Source organism: Drosophila bipectinata, chromosome 3L (assembly GCF_030179905.1).
Source record: "Drosophila bipectinata strain 14024-0381.07 chromosome 3L, DbipHiC1v2, whole genome shotgun sequence".
In the NCBI taxonomy this organism is placed as follows: domain Eukaryota; kingdom Metazoa; phylum Arthropoda; class Insecta; order Diptera; family Drosophilidae; genus Drosophila; species Drosophila bipectinata.
Window position 1 is genome coordinate 26,049,956 of NC_091738.1, and position 19,426 is coordinate 26,069,381.

Genomic DNA, 19,426 nt, shown 5'->3' on the forward strand with positions numbered 1-19,426 from the left:
AGAGAATGAGCTGCCATTTAAGCTAGAATCTGAAAAAATAAGCTAGAAAAAGCTAGAAATAAGCTATATCCCAATATGCAAAAAAATTAATAAATTTTGCAGTTTTTTATTGCTTTTTTTTCTTAAACTAGATCTGTAAGGAAATCTGAGATTTCACAATTTTCTTCAACGCTGTATTTTTTGCTTTTTTTAATTTGCCGCACATATTTTTCGTTGTATGAATAACAACACTCTCCGTGCCTGCGCAATCCATATCTGCAAAATTAAAAGTATGTACTATAATTAAGAAATAACTGATTATAAACTTAAAAACAAACCTAATGCTCAAAATAGCGTTTAACGATTTTAGCTGGAGTCTGTTCCGACATTTTTTTTTTGACAAGATTCATCTGGCTAAAAACGACCTCAATTTCAGCTCAAAATTATCAGGAAGTCTAAAATAGAAAATCAAAATATTATAAATATATAAATTGTACTAAACAAATTAAATGCACCTTAAATATACCTTTGACGTCGCTCCAATATGTAGTGTTTTATAAATTCAATGCACGTCTTTCGGATTTCAAGTGCATGTTGAAAATGTATACCCTTTATTTTTTGCTCAAAAGCGTATCCCAATTAATTTTAAAATAAGCTACATTTCAGGCTAAAAGCTATTTACATTTTATAAGCTATATAATTTTCAAAAAGGCTAGATCTAGCCTGAAATAAACTAAAATGGAAACACTAGTCTGATAGCATTAATTAGCTCATCTAGGGGTTACGAACTTGCTAGTCCATGTCAACATTACGCTGTCCCCTAGTGTTACTCCACCAAGAAATGCAGCCTCTAATTTACGTTCTGAGCTTGCAGCTAGTAGCTTGGTAGCTAGCCCAGATACTCTTGCTCCTACCAGCGATGGTTTTCAGACCCGGTTACGTCTTCAGCCTGATGAAGCAAAAGCTCATCTGAGGCTCCTTTACGATGGTGGAGGCTTATTTGAGGAATTTGTAGAGACATTGCTAAGGTTCGCCACAACCACATGAATTTGGCTCTCCAATCTCTGAGGCAAGTTTCTCCTGAATGTGGGCTATCTTATCTTCTTTGCTGTGGTCGGATTTGTATAGCTTTACGGTAACCGAGCTAAGCCCGAAATTTAACTCCCAGTAGAAATTTATTTCCCAAGGACTAAGGCCTAAATGCTAAGGCCTTTGTTTGACCCTTCCATGTATTCTACTTTTGAAAGGAAGGTTCAAGTTTCATCGCTGTAGAATAGTAAGCATCTTCTTTGGCTCCATAATAGAATATGGGATAATGATCCTCGCTCAAGGTCTTTTCAGGACGTCACGATAGCTTAACGCATCCAAAAATAGTAAGATAGTTGTGTAGAGCGGTCATAAGCCCCATCCTATTCTACGGAGTAGTGGCATGGTGGCCTTTTGTAACAATCTCCATATGTAGAGAGAGATTAAGGAAAACGCAAAAGATGGCGGATACGTAGGCTGCCTGTAATGCAGGCCTCCACCATCTGCATTACAAGCAGCCAACAGACGCCCTACGTATCACACCAACAGACGCCCCTAGACCTGTTACCCGTAGAGATGGCCACGCTATAGGCAATTAGGATACGCGAGGCGGGTCTATGGAAAAAGACCAACTATGGACACACCGAGTTGGCCCACTTCACGCCTACGGGGGCTACTGACTACTGTATACCTGTTGATCTTCCCACTTTAAAATATAAGGTATCCATTCCAACGAGGGAGGAATGGGCCACACAAATCTCGGGACCACCCGGGATATACACAGACGGTTTAAAATTAAATGGCCAGGTGGGAGGCGGTTTCCACTGCGAACGGCTGTGCCTAAAATGAGTCCCTCAGACTCCCTGACCACTGTAGTGTTTTCCAAGCAGAAGTAATAGCTATCGGAGAAGCACTTAGATCCCCAGCACTTACCGGCAATCAAGACCCTATTTTTATCTTCTCAGACATTCAAGCGGCACACAAAGACCTTGACGGATTCTAAAGCAACTCCATGACAGTAGGCATTCCCTTAGCCACGTGTGGGCTAAAAAGCAGGGATCCCTTCGACCTGGTAGCACTGAGGGAATGGAGGAATCTCCAAAACTTCAAGAATTCTCACATGATATGGCCTATCCACTTTAGGAAAAGATCAATGATGCTTATCACCCTCAATAGGCAGGACTGCAATCTGGTGGTCAAGGCCATCACGGGACACTGGTTAATAGGAACGCACGCGGCTAGACTAGCGGTGCTACACTATGATTACTGTAGGAGCTGCGACGATGTAGGAAGAGACAGTCGAACAGCTCCTCTGTCATTGCCCTGCGCTGGGGCACAGGGTGCTATTGGGTGCACCAGCACTCACCAAACTAACTGACCTCGCGGGGATCGCTCCACGCAGACTTGTTGCCTTCATCTAGATGGGACCGCGAGTCGCCGCAGGAAGGATAGTACTCCTTTGAGCACATTATTGGATAGGAGGGGGGTGACTGAGGGTGAATGAGGGTGTCAGTGACTGGCCTCAACCTTACCCAACATATAAAGTCTATAAAAACATTAAAACAAATATAACCAATAACACAATTATTTTAATATTTATTGTTACTTATTCACATATTATTATTTTTAGGCAGGCAATATTCAAAGTCGTTAAAAAATTATTTTTATTTTTAAGTCCTTACTTTGGGCTTCAAAATAAAAGTATGACTTTCTTAGTCTCTCACGGTAGGCGGACAAGAATCTCTAATAATGATCTTAAAAAAACAACGTAAAATTCCCTCTCTCTCCGCTCATTCTCTTTGAATTTGATGCATTTTTATACGCAGTTCTCGTAGAATAAATGTAATCATGTAAATGTATTTAACTTAAAGAAGGAATCGTCCCCGACCCCATAAAGTATGTATATATATTCTTGATCAGCATCAACAGCCAAGTCAATATCGCCATGTCCGTCTGTCAGTATGAATGCTTGGATCTCAAAGACTATAAGAGATAGAACTTAAGTATTTCGCATGGGGACTCCTACAATGCCCACGCAGTTTTTTTGTTTTTAGAAATTTGTTTAAGCCCCCACACGCCCTTAAAAATCACGACATTTTGTGGCGAAAGTATAGGAAGAAAAAAACTTTTGATGCCAAACTATTTAGTTAGTTAATGTGTAAAAAATTTCATCCAAATCGATTTTTCGAGGAGATAAACAATAAACAAACAATGTATATACTTTTTCCCATACAAACGGGCTAAAATTTTGAACGCTTGGACTTCAAAGACTATAAGATATAGAATCAGATTTGGAACTTTCGATCGTATGATATCAGTTCAAATCAAGTTCGTGTCAAGTGCGCCATGCAGACTCCCGCCCCCGAACCCAACATCTGATTTTTGCACCAGCTCGTTAATTTTTTTTGGACAATTTTATAATGCCAAACTCTTTCAATGGCTAATCTACACCTAAATCACAAAGCAGCGAAATCGGATAATTTTTAGATGACTTTTTTCTCTGCTTTCCTACTGAATCGGTAGTATGGTTTGTTTTTTGCCCAAGCGCAACAGTATACAAAAAAATTTGTTACTTAGAATCCAAACCGTTGAAGTGTAAACTTTAGATTGTGGGTAAGTTAAATTGTGGTGTAAAATAGTCGGAAAACTCGACCTAGCCGTCCATTCTTTTTTTGTTTTAACCTTTGGTTTCAAACTTCTTTCGGGATATTACATTTTCCCTAATGTATGTGATATTATTGCAATTGAATGAGTATATGAATAATGAAATTATTTAATTTCTTACTTATAAAATTTCTTTGAATAGTAATTAATCTTCTCTTTTTCGATTTTATTGTTTTAGACAAACAGATATTGGCTTGCGTCGGTTTAAAACAAAGGATCTGTTTTTCCATCTTTTAATACCAACTTTGACAGTTATATTTACTGTTGTCCAACTTCATTACTTTCATCGTCGTTTTATGGATTCTGTACGGCGCCCAAAACCTTCGGAAGGGAAAAATATGGACTCACAGGTTGCTTTTACTTTTGGAAATGGTCCTCAGCGTTCCTCTTTTGACTCGCATAAGCAATCGTGGAAAGTTTTTTTTTCTGCAGGGTATCGAAAAATTCGTTCAAGAGGTCGCAAATTGTTCAGACCAGGAAAAATAATTGCTTGGGGATTTTTAGAAATGCATATGATTAAAGGTGTTATACTGGCATCTTTTTTTTGTGCAATATCGGAAGTATGTTTTTTTAATATAATTTTAGTTCTTTTATCACTTATGAGCGTATGTGTGAACCGATTTTTAAGACGTATTGTTTTTAGAACAGTTACTTTTTGGGTTTCTGTTTTAGTATTAATGAAAATGATTTATCAAATCAAATATTTGGATGAACATATATACGATTACAAATGCGTAATAAAGTATGATTAAAATAACATATAAATTATTAATTAATTATTTTTTAGAAAAACAATACCGTAAATTTTGCGGAATGGATGGGCTTACAAAAAACTAGACAAAATTTCGGAATCCATTTGCGCTATATATCGCCATACATAGTTTATATGATTGTAACATCATTGCATGCGGTCGTTAAGCTGAGGGACTATTTGATACATTATTCAATATATGATAAAAAGGATCGGAAAGTATTGTTTCCTTATATTACAAGACTAGATGCTGAACGTGATTTTCCAGGCCTATTAAAATACTTGCTTAATTATGGATTTTACAAATTTGGTCTTGAAATTACACTAATAGGGCTTGTTTCCACGATCGCTCATAGGCGCGATCTTTTGGCATTGACTTATGTAATTTGGCTTATTTTACTACTGTGCCTTAAACGAGAGCAATGCGCACGAATCTGGGAAATTTTTCAACTTTACTTCGTCTTATCTATTTTTGTGCAATACTTATATCTTCTGAATTTTCCACCTAATCTATGCGTTGGTAAGTATGAAGAAATAGTAAATAGTAAATAAAAATTAAGATCAACAAAATGCTAAATAACAGCGTCAAAAAAAGAATTGTCATACATATATGGCAACCAATCTATTTGGATTATGCTTAATAATTCTACGAAATTCTTTTATAAATCCAAACTAATGCTGGATTTTATTATTCTTTTACTTATTTCGCGGCAAAGGAAATCTTTTAAGGCGGAGACTCGTCATATTGATGATATAAATTACCCTGGAGGAGATAACTTTAACGTAGTATATAATATTGCAAAGCTTGGACACGTTTATTTTGAAAATCCTACACATGATTTTTGCTCCTATGTTCGTAATTATGCTGATATTTTTAAAACTGCAATATTTTGCAGTTTTTTTTGGATAACTCTCGGTATAGTCTTCATGGGTGGAGTTTGCAGCATGGATATTCTTTCTTTGGGCTACATTATATTTGCGTTAGTTTTTTTGCTTCAAGGGTCTGAAGTCTACTTACAAAATATTCATTATATAATGTGTCGTTGGAATTTTCTTATTTCGTTTAATATTTTAAATATTATAATTAAGGCCGCAATAGTTGTCTTGGAAGACTCTATTATCGTGAAGAAGCAGCCAGTATTGGATGCAATTTTTAGTATCATGCATCAAGAAAAAAGTGATGTTACAAAAATAACTGAAAACAATGAGCTTAAACCCCATCATGAATGTCTCTATGGACCAAACAATATGATATTTAATAATACACTAGTATGGCATACTATTATATTTTCATTTGTAATTTTTCAACATCGAATATTTCGTTCATACTACTTTTGCCATGTGATAATGGATACACAAGCAAATACTATTCTAGCTTCTCGGTAAGTAAGATATTATATATTTTTATATCAAGGGTATATTGCATTAGTTTGAGTGTATGTGTAACATAAAGCTGGAATCATCTCCTACCCCATAATGTATATATGTATATTCTTAATCAGCCTCAACTGCATCATCAAGCGCAGGTCAAGTTTATTTTAAATTTTTGCAAAGTCTCTCCCACAAAATCGCACTCTACTGTAGCCCTAGTATAGGAAGGTATTTTTAAATCCTTTGATGCCAAACTAAATTTATAGCTAAAAAACAACATTCAGTTAAATTGTCAGAGTTTTGAAGGCCATTCACATACTCCAACTCACATACTTACGGGTTAAAATTTTGAAGGCGTATATCTCGAAGACTTTTAGAAATATAAGTATCTGATTTGGAACTTAGACTTGTATGGTATTCGCGCAGGTCTAATTTTTGTAATAATTGTGACACCCACACTCCCACCCCAAAAATTTTGTAATGGAGCAAAACGGAAGTATTGTTTTTAGCCAGAGCCTGTTAAAATAAATTTCTGAAAAATGGTTTGTTGCCCAAAAAACATTCCAATGCCCAACCCTTACCTACAAATCAAATACTGAGGATCATCTCCTGAGTTGATATAAGCATGCCCGTGTGTCCGTCCGTCAATCTTTTTGGCTGTCTGTCTGTTTCTACGCTAACTAGTCTCTCAATTTTAAAACAGTAATCGGCAGGGCTTTATTCCAGGGGCATAGGAAATTTCTCTGACCGAGCATAGTATCACAGTGTTTTGCGCAGAACACACACACTATAAACGTAAAACACTAACATTTTTAAGCTAACGACCAAAAACTTTGCATACACCCTTCTATTCATTGCACGTCTTATACTTTGTAACGAACTGAATTTTCTGCTTCCGCTCGCCACAATTTACCCCGGCTAGCTAACAGAGTTTTGGGGATCCGTTCCACCGAATTTATAGATTCGACGTGATTGCCCAAGCCCAAAAAATAATACAAGCAGATAGAGATTTCCACACTTTTTATTTCGAGATTTCTTCCAAATACAAATGTTTTCTTTCAATCCCGCTCCGTATTATCGTCGCTCCTCCTGGTTCTTCCGGCTCCGTCGTTGGCGTCCTCTGTGGGTTGTTTCTACTGCAGGGAACCACCGTGCATACTCGCCAACGGGCCGGGATTGGGAGTTGTCCGCGACCTTGCACCTCCTCTATTGCAGGAATCCACCGAGCATACGCGCATACGCGCTAGCGAGCTCGGAGTTTGAAGTGGCGGGGCTGGTGACCGGGGTGCTCTCACTCGGTCTTTGACTTGGGCATGAGTTCCCGAGTTGCGATTCTAGGAGTCGGTAAGGCGTACGCCAGACTTATCCTTTCTTCATTTCCTTGCAAGTCTAACTGCCGTGTTCGGGAATGGCCATACTCGACTCTGATGCCCCGGGCTCGTAGAGGAACCGTCCAGAAATGGATCCTTGTCTGAATATAACGCGTTAGAGCTTTTTGGCGGCGTCTCTGAATTCTCGAAAAAAAAAAAAAATATATATATATATATATAGTAACATATCAACAAAATTTCTTTAAGTGTATATCAGTAAATGTTGTAAACCGAAGCTGAAGCCTTTTGTATTGAAATTCGTAACGCGGCTGCAAATAGCCTCATTCCAATTTTTGTAAAAACATAAGAATTTATTTATTCCGATTCGGCTGAAAACAGCCTCATTTCAGATTTCCAATTTCCAAGAGTCACTTCAGATTGAAAACCAAAACAATATTTGGGTAAACAGAAATCCCGGCTCAAATCTTTCTCACTCCTTTTAAGTGAATTAAAACTAAACAGATCAAAACATTCTTAAATGGGAACCCACTTCACATTTTCTTGTCACCTCGATTAATTGAGACCCAAAAGCCTTCCATGTCAACTGACACCTCAAGTAAAAGGTTCCGACTCAATCTATTCTCTTCAGAAAACAAAGCCTTTCAGAAAGAAAAGCTTCTTTCGAGCTTAGATCGGCAAAAAGCTTCAGCAAGGGTAGCTATAAAAAGGACCTAGAGCGCTAAAAATAAGTTAGTTCTAAAATTCTAACATTCTAAGCAGTTGTTCTGAAATTCTAAGCAATTTGAAAGAATCACACTGTATCAAAACCGGAACTCAAATAAAAATATATTTTTCAAACTATTTTGAAGAAGATATATAACAGGCCCAAGCCATTTCCAAATTCTGAAAGACCGCGAAAAAAAAAAAAAAAAATATATATATATATATAGTAACATATCAACAAAATTTCTTTAAGTGTATATCAGTAAATTTTGTAAGCCGAAGCTGAAGCCTTTTGTATTGAAGTTCGTAACCCAGCTGCAAATAGCCTCATTCCAATTTCTGTAAAAACATAAACATTTAATTATTCCAATTCGGCTGAAAAAAGCCTGCAAAGGGTAGCTATAAAAAGGACTTAGAGCACCAAAGATAAGTAGTTCTGAAATTCTAGCATTCTAAGCAGTTGTTATAAAATTCGAAGCAGTTTTAAAGAATCACACTGTATCAAAACCGGAACTTAAATAAAAATATATTTTTTCAAACTATTTTGTAGAAGATATTTAATTGGCGCAGTCGGTAGGATGTGTAAAAGTGACCAGTTATCAATCAAGATCATAGAACATCGTTGAAATATTTTATGCTAATGCAACTTCAGCTATAATACTAACCGCGAGTGTTAATTGCTATTCACATCCGCAAAAGAACTTACGTGTTAATTTCAATTTGTAGCCCACTTTTCGAAGTGTGACTGCTACCGAAAATATACAAAACACAAAAACTTAAAATAAATTAGTAGCCCGCTTTCATAGTGTGACCGCTACCGAAATAAATAAGAAATACAAACATTACAATGTGGCACAAATCCAGTTACTCTCCGAGCTACACCTTAATCAGGCTTTAAGCCAGTTCCCAATTTTAATGGAAGCACCAGGGAATTAAGTGCATTCATCAGACGGATCGAATACATTTTAAATTTGTATCCATCAACTGATCCGCGTCAAACAGCTGTATTCTTCAGTGCAATTGAGATGCAATTATCAGGATGTCCCTGACACACACAGCGAGTGTCCCAGCTATCAGCAGCAACCAATTGGCCCGATCTAAGGATTGCTCTCATCGATGAGTACAAAACCCAAACCCCATGCGAGGAATTACTTAGACGACTCTAGAATACCCCCTTCAATGGAAGCATTCGTAAGTTCGTCGAGGATCTAGAATATAAAATATTTGTCATAACAAACAAATTGTCGTTAGAAAACCATAATTTAAATACAATGATTTATAATAATGCCATGAATAATACTGTAAAAGATGTAATAATGAGAAAACTTTCTGACAGGTTATTCATGACTTTAGCAAGGCACGATATAACTACAATCAGTAAACTTAAACAAGTAGCACAACAAGGAGGTTGTTATGATTCTGGTTCTGATAAAGTTAAATCACAACATAATTCAAATCAAAACGGACAAGATACGAGAAATTATCAAAAAAATAATAATTTCCAAAGAAATAATTCCTTTTATAATAATAATAATCAACAAACTTATAATCAGCCAAGTAACTATAGACAACCAAATAATGTCAATCAACAACAATTTCGACAGGAATTGCTGCAAAACCTAAATCAAGGTAGAGCTCAGAACCCTGTGAATTATCAACAGCCAACAACTTCTTTACAAGGTACTAATTATAAAAATCCAGTGAAAAGACAGCGTGAATATTCAAGCGATCAATCTAAAATGGAAATCGAAAATTTTCATCAAATAGCCTCGGATCCAATAGAAGAAATAGAAATCCTTACATCAGAATAACTATTAACAATCGCCCATTTAAATGTGTAATAGATACAGGAAGTTATGTTATGTTTAATAACTAAACATAACGGCTAAAAACAGCCTCATTTCAGATTTCCAATTTCTAAGAGTCACTTTATACACAAAACCAAAACAATATTCGGGTAAACAGAAATCCCGACTCAAATCTTTCTCACTCCTTTTAAGTGAATTAAAACTAAACAACTCAAACCATTTTTAAATGGGAACCCACTTCACAGGAAATTTCACATTTTCTTGTCACCTCGATTAATTGAGACCCAAAGCCTTCCATGTCAACTGACACCTCAAGTAAAAGGTTCCGACTCAATCTATTCTCTTCAGAAAACAAAGCCTCTCAGTGAGAAAAGCTTCTTTTGAGCTTAGATCGGCAAAAAGCTTTAGAAAGGGTAGCTATAAAAAAGGACTTAGAGCCCCAAAGATAAGTTAGTTCTGAAATTCTAACAGAATATACAGAATTCCTATTTCTGTATATTCACTTGCCGTACCCGGACGTGTTTCTTCGATCGCTCTTGCCAGTTTGCAATTATTTTCGATCTTGAACTCAAGCTTTCAAATAAAACTCAAATAAATTTGACTTAATAAGTTCATTGAACTATTTATTTCCAATTTATACATTTAATCGGTTAAAGTTATCTCTGTTGCGCTTTAACTATATTCTCCAACAAAAGTACATAAGAGCTGTACTATCCGGACGTAACCCGTTACATTCATAGTTACTGTGGAGTTTGTTGTTCTTCACCACGCCGAACCTTCGTTGCACATCTCTTTTGTAACGTCATCTCTTACATCCGATCTGATCGTCCACTCTCGGCTACAGAGTGCTTCAGAGAGCCTAAATTCTTTACACGCTATTACAGTGGTCTGCATTCCGTCAAAAAGAAGCCAAAAATGAGTCTTACTTGCACAGCAAAAAAATGTGAATTTGGTGGAACCATCACGGGTGACTCATACCTGTCTTGTTGGCTCTGCAATAACTGCTCACATATTAAATGTGCTGGAGGAGGACACAATGGACGGATAAGTGACCTTATCAACAAGAAAATTGGCCTGACATGGTCTTGCATCGGTTGTAGAGAAATTGAGTCAGAGATGCGGACTTTTATGAAACAGACGAGAAATGGTTTCCTAGATGTCCGCAAGCACTTCTCGGCCCTTAATGAGCAATTCCTCGCTCTTGAAACTCAATTCCTTGGGCTAAAGTTGTTAAGCGAATCCCCCAGACGAAAAATTCCGAACAACAACCTGCTGACTGCTAAATTACTGAATACCCCTACACCCCATGCTGTACAAGTCGATGAATTTTCAACACCAAACATTTTACCGTCGCCTACTAGTCTACCTACTTATGCTGTTCCAGTACCAAGGGACTTGATGAGCCTTCCTTCAGGGCACTCTAATATTCATCCCTTACAAGAAGCGATCAGCGTACCAAGTACAAATCTCGAGCCACCTCTCATCTTGGAGCCTCCATCGTTGGACATCGTTGGACAACCCCCATCGTTGGACAACCTACCCTTTGCTCTAGCTGTGATGTCTCCAAGGCCTCTGGTTGGTGTGGCGCCTGAAGTCAGATCTTCTGGACTTACGCTGAGGGCGGTTGCTCCTCGTAAGGCCATTTTTGTCTCTCGGCTTATGCCGGATGCTACTGTTGATGATGTCAAGAGTCACCTGTTAAACCATCTTAAGGTAGCTCCTAATGAAATAGCTGTTTTTAAGTTTAACTTTAAGCATAAGCGTTCTATATCTTCTTTTAAAATAGTTCTACCTGATTCCTACCTTGAAGAAGCACTTGATCCTGTAGCTTGGCCTGAGCACAGTATCGTTCATGAATTCCTAGCAAAAGACGCTCAGAATCCTATCCCTGCAGAAACTGCTTCAAAAAACTGAATAACATAGTATTTTCCTGCTGCTATCAAAACGTTAGAAGTATTCTGGGTAAGCTGAGCCAATTTTTTACAAAGAGTGCTTCTTTTGATTTTGATGCTATCGTGCTTACTGAAACTTGGCTTAACTCCTCTGTCTCTGATTATGAAATTCTTGTTTCCAAATTCATAGTGTTTCGATTGGATCGTCCAACTTTTTCGATGGTGTCCTCATTGCTGTTAGTATTGAGTACCCTGCTGAAATTATTCCTTTCCCGAACGAGTTCGGAATTGAGTTCATTGCGGTGAAAATTTTAACTGGATCGTCTCATATTTTCCTGACCTGTTCCTACATTCCTCCCATGGCTGAAGATATTGTGTACTTTCACCATCTTGATGCCATTAAGTCTGTTTTTTCGTTGGTCAAGGACTGTGATTTAATCCTAATCATGGGAGATTTCAACCTTCCCATCATTTCCTGGATCCCGTCTGAGGTAGACAATTCCCTGCTTTCCAGTTATCATAAATACTTTATCGATGGCTTAACCGATCTTGCCCTGCTCCAAATCAACCCAATTCATAACACTCATTGCAGATTTCTTGACCTTATTTTTTCCAATGTGTCATCCGCTGTGACAGTCATTCGGTCCCCGCCGCTATCGCTTCCTGAAGACTTTCACCATCCTACACTATTAGCATCGGTCTTAATTGATGTGCCTCACAATGAAGCTGGCTTTAATGTTAAGCCTCGTTTCAAATGCTTCAGAAAGACTGATTTTATCGCCCTTCGGAATCATTTAGCTGAAATCGATTGGAATGTTCTTTCATCTATAAACACAATTGAAGCAGCTACGGATTCGTTTTAAGAAATAATTCATAAGGCCTTGAACAAATTTGTTCCGGAAGTCCCAGTATCACTGTCTACAAAACCACCTTGGTATAATAAACACCTTTCTCGTCTTAAGAACAGGAAATCCAGAGCTTACAAAAAGTTTCTTAAGTCAGGATCGATGTGCCACCAGTCAAACTTTCTTTATGTTCGCAACCAGTTTATTATTCTCAACGATCTACTCTATAAGCAGTATATCAGGAATTGTAAGGTAAGCTTTCGAAATGATCCAAGCTCCTTCTACTCTTTTGTCAATATGAAACGTAAATCAAATCTTTTTCCTCCTTCCCTATCATATAAAAATATTTCACATTCTTCTGAGCAAGGTATTGCTAATCTCTTTGCGTCATTTTTTCAAACCACCTATTCGTCCGATTCATATAACCACAATTCTTCTTATCCTTATAAATTACCACATATAAACAACATTTACTTTACAAAATTTCGAATTCAGGATCTGTTCGAAGCTGTTTCAACAATAGATATATCATTCTCTGCTGGTCCTGACAATGTTCCTAGCTGTGTTCTAAGGTACTGTTCTGATATCCTTTGCTATCCTCTCACTATCTTATTCAACTTATCCTTGGAGCTGGCATGTCTCCCCAAGAGATGGAATGAATCTTTTATTATTCCGCTTCATAAAAAAGGGTCTAAAGCACTTATTGAGAACTACCGGGGGATTTCTAAGCTATCTTCGATTCCCAAACTGCTTGAGAAACTGGTTACTTTCCAACTGCAACATTTTTGTAAAAGTATTATTTCCACTTCACAGCATCGTTCTGTCAAGCATCGCTCTACCACAACTAACCTTCTTGAATTCACTTTCGGTTATCCACAGACGTTTTCTGAGCCGCATGCAAACTGATGTGGTGTACACTGACTTTAGTAAAGCCTTTGACTCTGTGAACCACCATCTCCTCCTTCATAAGCTGTGTCTAATGGGGTTTTCTCCACATATAGTAGTATAGTACAGTGGTTGACCTCTTATCTATCCAACCGCACGCAGCGTGTTTTGTTTAAAACACAGATTATAAACGTTTCATCTGGTGTCCCACAAGGTAGTCACTTAGGACCTCTTCTGTTTGTTCTTTTTGTCAACGATTTACCTAGTGTTGTAAACTATGCTACTACATTTATGTATGCTGATGATGTCAAGTTATGTCTTTCTTTCTCAGACCATTTTCTTTATAGGCACCTGCAACTAGACCTTAACGAAGTCTTCTTGTGGTGCTCAAACAATCTCCTTTTGCTTAACTGCTCGTTTATGACGTTCAATCGCAGTGTGCCTCACATCGTTTCGTACTCTCTTGGGAATAACGTCTTCGATCGTGTTTCCCTAATTAACGATCTTGGAGTCATTTTTGACAATAAATTGTCCTTCAACGAACACATATCACTAACAGTTAATAAGGCCAGAGGTGTGCTAGCTTTTATCAAACGTTGGTCTAAAGAATTTGGTGATCCTTTCACAACTAAAACTCTATACGTATCGTTGGTTCGTCCAATCTTAGAATACTGTTCTAGCGTTTGGAGTCCGCAATACTTTGTTCACCAAAGGAGGATTGAATCAGTCCAAAAGCAGTTTCTGCTATTTGCGTTAAAAGGCTTAAACTGGGATACTGCCACTTCCCTCCCGTCGTATAATTGCCGGTTAAAACTACTAAACCTACCTCCTTTAAAAGAGCGCCGTACTTGTGCTGGGGTTATGCTACTTCATGTGCTTATTCTTGGACAGGTTGACTCACAAGTACTTCTTGAAAAATTAATGTTTTCTGTGCCTAATAGAGTAACTAGATCCTTCCGACCCCTTTGGTTACCGTTTTCTAGGTCTAATTTTGCGGAACACGATCCATTCCGCGTTATTTGTAAAAATTATAACTCATTGTCCCATTTAATGTCCCCTGAACTATCCCTAGATGTAGTTAAATCCAAAATTATGGAATATCTTTTAACTTAGTTTATCCTTACTCTTAGTTGTAATAATATAGAAATAACAGTTCATTGTTAATAATAAATAAATAACATTCTAAGCAGTTGTTCTGATATTCTAAGCAGTTTTAAAGAATCACACTGTATCGAAACCGGAACTCAAATAAATATATATTTTTTTCAAATTATTTTGAAGAAGATATTTAATTATATATATTTCAAATATAACGAGCCGGCCGTGGAGCTCACGGAGGCGGAAACCGAGCTGTACGGCCGACAGATTTGACACGACTGCACCGTGTCAAGATTCTAATTGCAGGTTTAAGCTGTCTCGGTGCCGAAATCACTAGGAATATTATTCTGTCCGGAGTGAACTCGGTTAAGTTGTTTCACGATAAGCTTGTCACAGAAGCTGACTTCTGCTCCCAGTTCTTGGTTGCTCGGGAATCTCTGCGAAGCAACCGCGCTGAGGTTTACTGTGGGCACGTGCTCTTAGCCCTATGGGTGACATCTCGGCCGACACACAGTCCCTCAAGGAGAAGGCGTCTGAGTTCTTTGCAGACTTTGACGTAGTTGTGGTGAGCGGCGAGACAAACGAGGAAAGCACCGAAAGGATCCACCGAAAGCCGAAAGTCCAATGAGAAGACCAAGTACGATCTCTTCTTCGACTTCTCTTCTTCGAGTAATCTTCGACTCCAGTACAGCGTGAAAAGGAGTACCCTGGCTACACTACCTGGTTGAATTTGGAAACTTCTTCGCGCAGTTTCCAGCGCAAGTTGAAGAAATTCTGGACCAAATCTGGGCCTCCTTCTTCTAAACGTTCTGCAAAAGTTTTGTACTACGCACCAGCGTGATCGTAGCTATAAGACCCATGAGGCTTGAAACTGCTGCGTGGTATTCGCGACGAACAGGTGCCTAATTCTGCCCTGATTGACGAAGCTCTAGGTGTTCCTTGCGCTCAAATCTCTCCTGCAGTCGCTATAGTTGGTGGAGTAGTTGCTCAGGAAGTCATCAAGGTAGTCACAATGTTGGATGCGCCCCACCGGAATCTTTTCATCTTTGATCCACAGATCTGTGCAGCATATATTGAAATCATCGAAGCCAACTAAACTCAAATTCTACTCTTAACAAAAAAATGTTGTATTTCCATTCACTTCAAATAACACCACAGATGAAGAAAAAAATTTTAAAAAATGTTTCCTCTGAAAAACATTTTTTCAGAAATTGGGTTGGAACAAATTTTTCTCCATAAAAAAAATATATATAAAAAAGCATAGTTTTTCATTTGTTTAATAACTGTTGCTAGCAAAGCGTTTTTTAAAATAAAAAAGGGCCTCCATGCCCTCGAGCAATCTACCTACTTTTTCAGACCCAATATAGCCTTCCAACAGTTATAGAGCACGAATACCGCTTTGTTTGCTCTGTTCATGGTATTAAGCACCTGTCCAGTTTTCTGACTGGCTTAATTCCTAGGTACTTAGCGCTATCACTAGGAGTTTTCTCTAACAGCTTCGGAAGTTTTAAACTTGGTAGCTTATACATCCTAGTGAATAGGACAAGTTTGGTCTGGGATGGACTCACGGCATAGGGACATATCTCCGCCAAAACATGTCGCTGTTTTTGTCGCGGAAATATGTCGCTGGATCATGCGCGGAGTTGGTAGCGGCATATCTGTGCCAAAATAAATAGACAATTTTTCTTTACATAGCGTTGCATATAAATTTTCTAAAAACTTTTTACATTTCCGAACATTTTTGAATGTTTGAATTTGAAAATAGAATTTGAAAATATTCATATTTGAATAAAAAGCTTCAGTTTACATGTTGAATCATATATAACTTGGGACGGAAGTACACGGGTGACAAACCGCATTTATAAGCGTGCGCGTACACCATATGAAGCCGAACTTAAAATTTTCAGTGTGCGTTTGATCTGAAAATGTGATATATTAAATAAAAGGTACTTTTTTTCTTATTCCATTTTCATCCAAAAATTTTTCAAAAGTTGATCAATTTGGGAGAAATTTGCATAAAAGTTAAAGGATTTTTTATGAAATTATTCTTTCGGCCATTGAACAGGTCTCTATGGTGAAATTTCTTGATGATGTCTACATTGATCATTTATATCGCATGATGCAGATACATATCAGAAAAAGTATAATTATTGAGATGGTCCATGCTGAAGTAACGTACCTTGGCGTCTACCTTGATAGACGACTGACTTGGCGTAAGCACATCGAATCCAGAAAGACGCACCTAAAACTAAAAGTTAGCAGCCTCCACTGGATCATAAACTCACGATCGCCACTGTGTTTCGACTAAATATTACTACTTTATAATTCAGTCCTAAAGCGAATCTGGATCTAGCTGTGAGGGAACGCGAGCAGCATCAACATAGACATCATACAGCGCGCACAATCAAAAATCTTGAGATCTATCTATCTATCACTTGGTATGTTGCAACGAAAACATCCACCAAGGTCTGGGCATGCTCGCAGTGAAAGACTGCGTATGTATAAAATTGGAATGTATAAAATATGGTTGTGGTAAACATAATGTTTTTTAACAACTTGTCTTTATTTAGTAGATTGTCAATTTGGTCCATAATTTTCACTCGTCGATCTGGCTTGCTTTCAATTTTAGCTTTCAGGAAATTAAGTCGTTTTAGAGCGTTTGTATAGTTTGCAGGAAGTGCAGTAAATGCCTTAGCGTTAGAGCGAATTGTCCTTTAAATTACGTATTCTACGTTAAAGATTTCCTTAGCGGTCTTATGAACTTTAGTCTAGTTGTTTTGACTCTTCCGGACTCTTGTATGATTTATCGGTATGATACAAAAATATTCTTCTCCTCCGGATGGATTAGTTCAGTGTGAAGGCACGATGTTAGAATATGCGCGGGTTTGTGAAGCAGAAAATGGTATCTTCGTTTGTATTCCCCGATCTCACACAGTTTAGTTAAGGTGCACTTGCGACCTTGTCTCTCTAAGCGTTTGAAGCAAAGCTTGTAATATGTAACAATTTGTTCTTTCTCTTCGAAAGTTAGCTTTTAGAATACTCACAATGGGTAACTTTCCTTTGCGAACGGTTAAAGTTGGTTTGTCAATCTGTAACGATAAGTTAAAACAAAAACTATATAAACCGATAGTTTAGGATACTTCTCCGATTGTTCATGCTTACTGATTTCTTCGGGAAACCGGGGAGCTAACAGCGTAACTGATCTCTTGAAAATTCTAGATTCCCGATACCAGGAGGAAATCACAGATTTTGTGTCTTTTCTTATGAGGACTAGCAAACCTTCCTTGATATTTTGAGACTCATGCTCCATTTGCGAAAATTTTGAAGCTCTTGCAGGTACTCACATGACCACTGCTACCAAAACGCATGCTTCAGTCTTGCCACAAGTTCCACGAGGAGCCGTCAATGGCTTGCCAATTACGAAAAGTCCAGGTGTTAATGCTGATTCGTCAGTGGGTTCTGACGACATGGGAGTAATAGGGCGAGAGGTTAGGCTTGCCTCTATTTCAACGATTACTGTGTTGATTTCTTCAAATGAGTTCTTCAAATGTTGATACTAGGAGACGTTTGCGTATTTCACCGCAGCTTCCCATATACCACCAAACGATGGCGCTGTTGCAGTGACAGGCTGCAGCCAGTAAAAGCGCGAAGTAATCGAAGCATTGTGATTCCAAGCAGACCCTGTACTTAAAACCCAAAACCCAAAGTAGAGAACCCGGCATCACCTACGGAAGATACGGAATCCTGAGACTTAATCTTTGGAAGCTGCAGCTGGTTCTTTGATCATGAGGTGACAACGTGTACCGGCGATCCAGAATGAAATGGCGCTCAGAAAGGCATTGGAAACTTCAGAGCTGGTGTATATTAGGACGTGAATGGTGGCTAGCAGCACCATATTACCAAAGCTATTATTTTATTTTCTTTTTTTTTAAACGTTGTTTTTATTTCTTGAATCTTCTCTTTACGAGACCAACAAGAGGTGTATCAAATCTTATATTTTTAACTTAACTAACAGTCATATTGACTGTGGATCTCTTATTGTGGATCCCTTAGTCTTATCTGCTAGGTGCATTGTCGCTGAATGCACTTGTGCTCTGATCGAGTTTTACGCATGTGGACCCGGCCTTGCCTCTTCCGGGTATACTTTTCGTATGCGTACTTAAGTTCCTGTCTTTCGCCCATGGTGTGCGACCCCTTCATACAATACCCCATATACAGCCGCCAAGCACAGGGAGTAAAAAAGCGTTAAATATTTATTGGGAACTGGGAAAACTGCCGCTTGGTATGCTTGGTAACTTAACAGGCATAGATTTTGAAAATAGATCCAAAGCACACTTAAGAATGTTGTGGTTTAAAGTCTCTTTTTGCATTTTTATTTTTCGGAGCTGTACAATAAATTACAATAACAATAAAATATCTTAAAAAAAACCCAAGCTTCTATCTTCAAAAATAAATTGGTATTTCTACCAAAACCATTTCCGATCGTTCAGTTATATGGCAGCTATAAGACATAGTCGACCGATCGCTATGAAATTTGGTAGGTCAAATTAACTGACCAAAAATATATTCTGTACTAAGTTCCAGCTTTCTATCTTCAAAAACACGAAATTTGGGTCATTTCCGAACGTTCAGTTATATGGCATCTATAGGATAAGTCGGCCGATCCCGGCCGTTTCGACTTATATACTGCATGCAACCGAAAGAAGAATGTGTGCTAAGTTTAAGTTGATAGATTTCAAACTGAGAGACTAGTTCGCGTAGAAACAGTCAGACGGACAGAAGGACATGCTTATATCAACTCAGGAGTCAATCCTGATCAAGAATATATATACTTTATAGGGTCGGAGATGTCTCCTTCACTGCGTTGCACACTTTTGACCAAAATTATAATACCCTCTGCAAGGGTATAAAAAGCTATCTAAACATGCTTAATTTGTTTGCCAAGGTTTTTTAATATCTACCAAAAATTTTAATAGTAAAAAAAAATTATAATATATATATTTTTATACCCTTGCAGAGGGTATTATAATTTTGTCCAAAAGTGTGCAACGCAGTGAAGGAGACATCTCCGACC

At 37.9% G+C, this 19,426-nt stretch overlaps 1 protein-coding gene and 1 pseudogene across 12 annotated transcripts in view; both read left to right on the forward strand.

Annotated features, from left to right (window-relative positions):
• Window positions 1-19,426, forward strand: part of Pzl (Piezo-like) — a 472,153-nt gene that overhangs the window by 62,716 nt on the left and 390,011 nt on the right. For 9 of the 12 annotated variants that reach the window (XR_011442830.1, XR_011442828.1, XR_011442827.1 and 6 more), the window contains 3 exons: window positions 3,848-4,403; window positions 4,457-4,940; window positions 5,004-5,802. The exons of 1 other annotated variant lie outside the window; for it this stretch is intronic. Coding sequence is in view for 2 of the 11 variants with exons in the window: in XM_070280111.1 (XP_070136212.1) it covers window positions 3,848-4,403; window positions 4,457-4,940; window positions 5,004-5,802 (1,839 nt within the window). In the remaining 9 variants the exon portion in view is untranslated. The remainder of the gene's footprint in view (window positions 1-3,847; window positions 4,404-4,456; window positions 4,941-5,003; window positions 5,803-19,426) is intronic. 2 more of the 12 variants (XR_011442831.1, XR_011442832.1) reach the window with 1 other exon arrangement.
• LOC108119017 (SUMO-activating enzyme subunit 1-like) lies at window positions 11,884-15,448 on the forward strand (annotated as a pseudogene).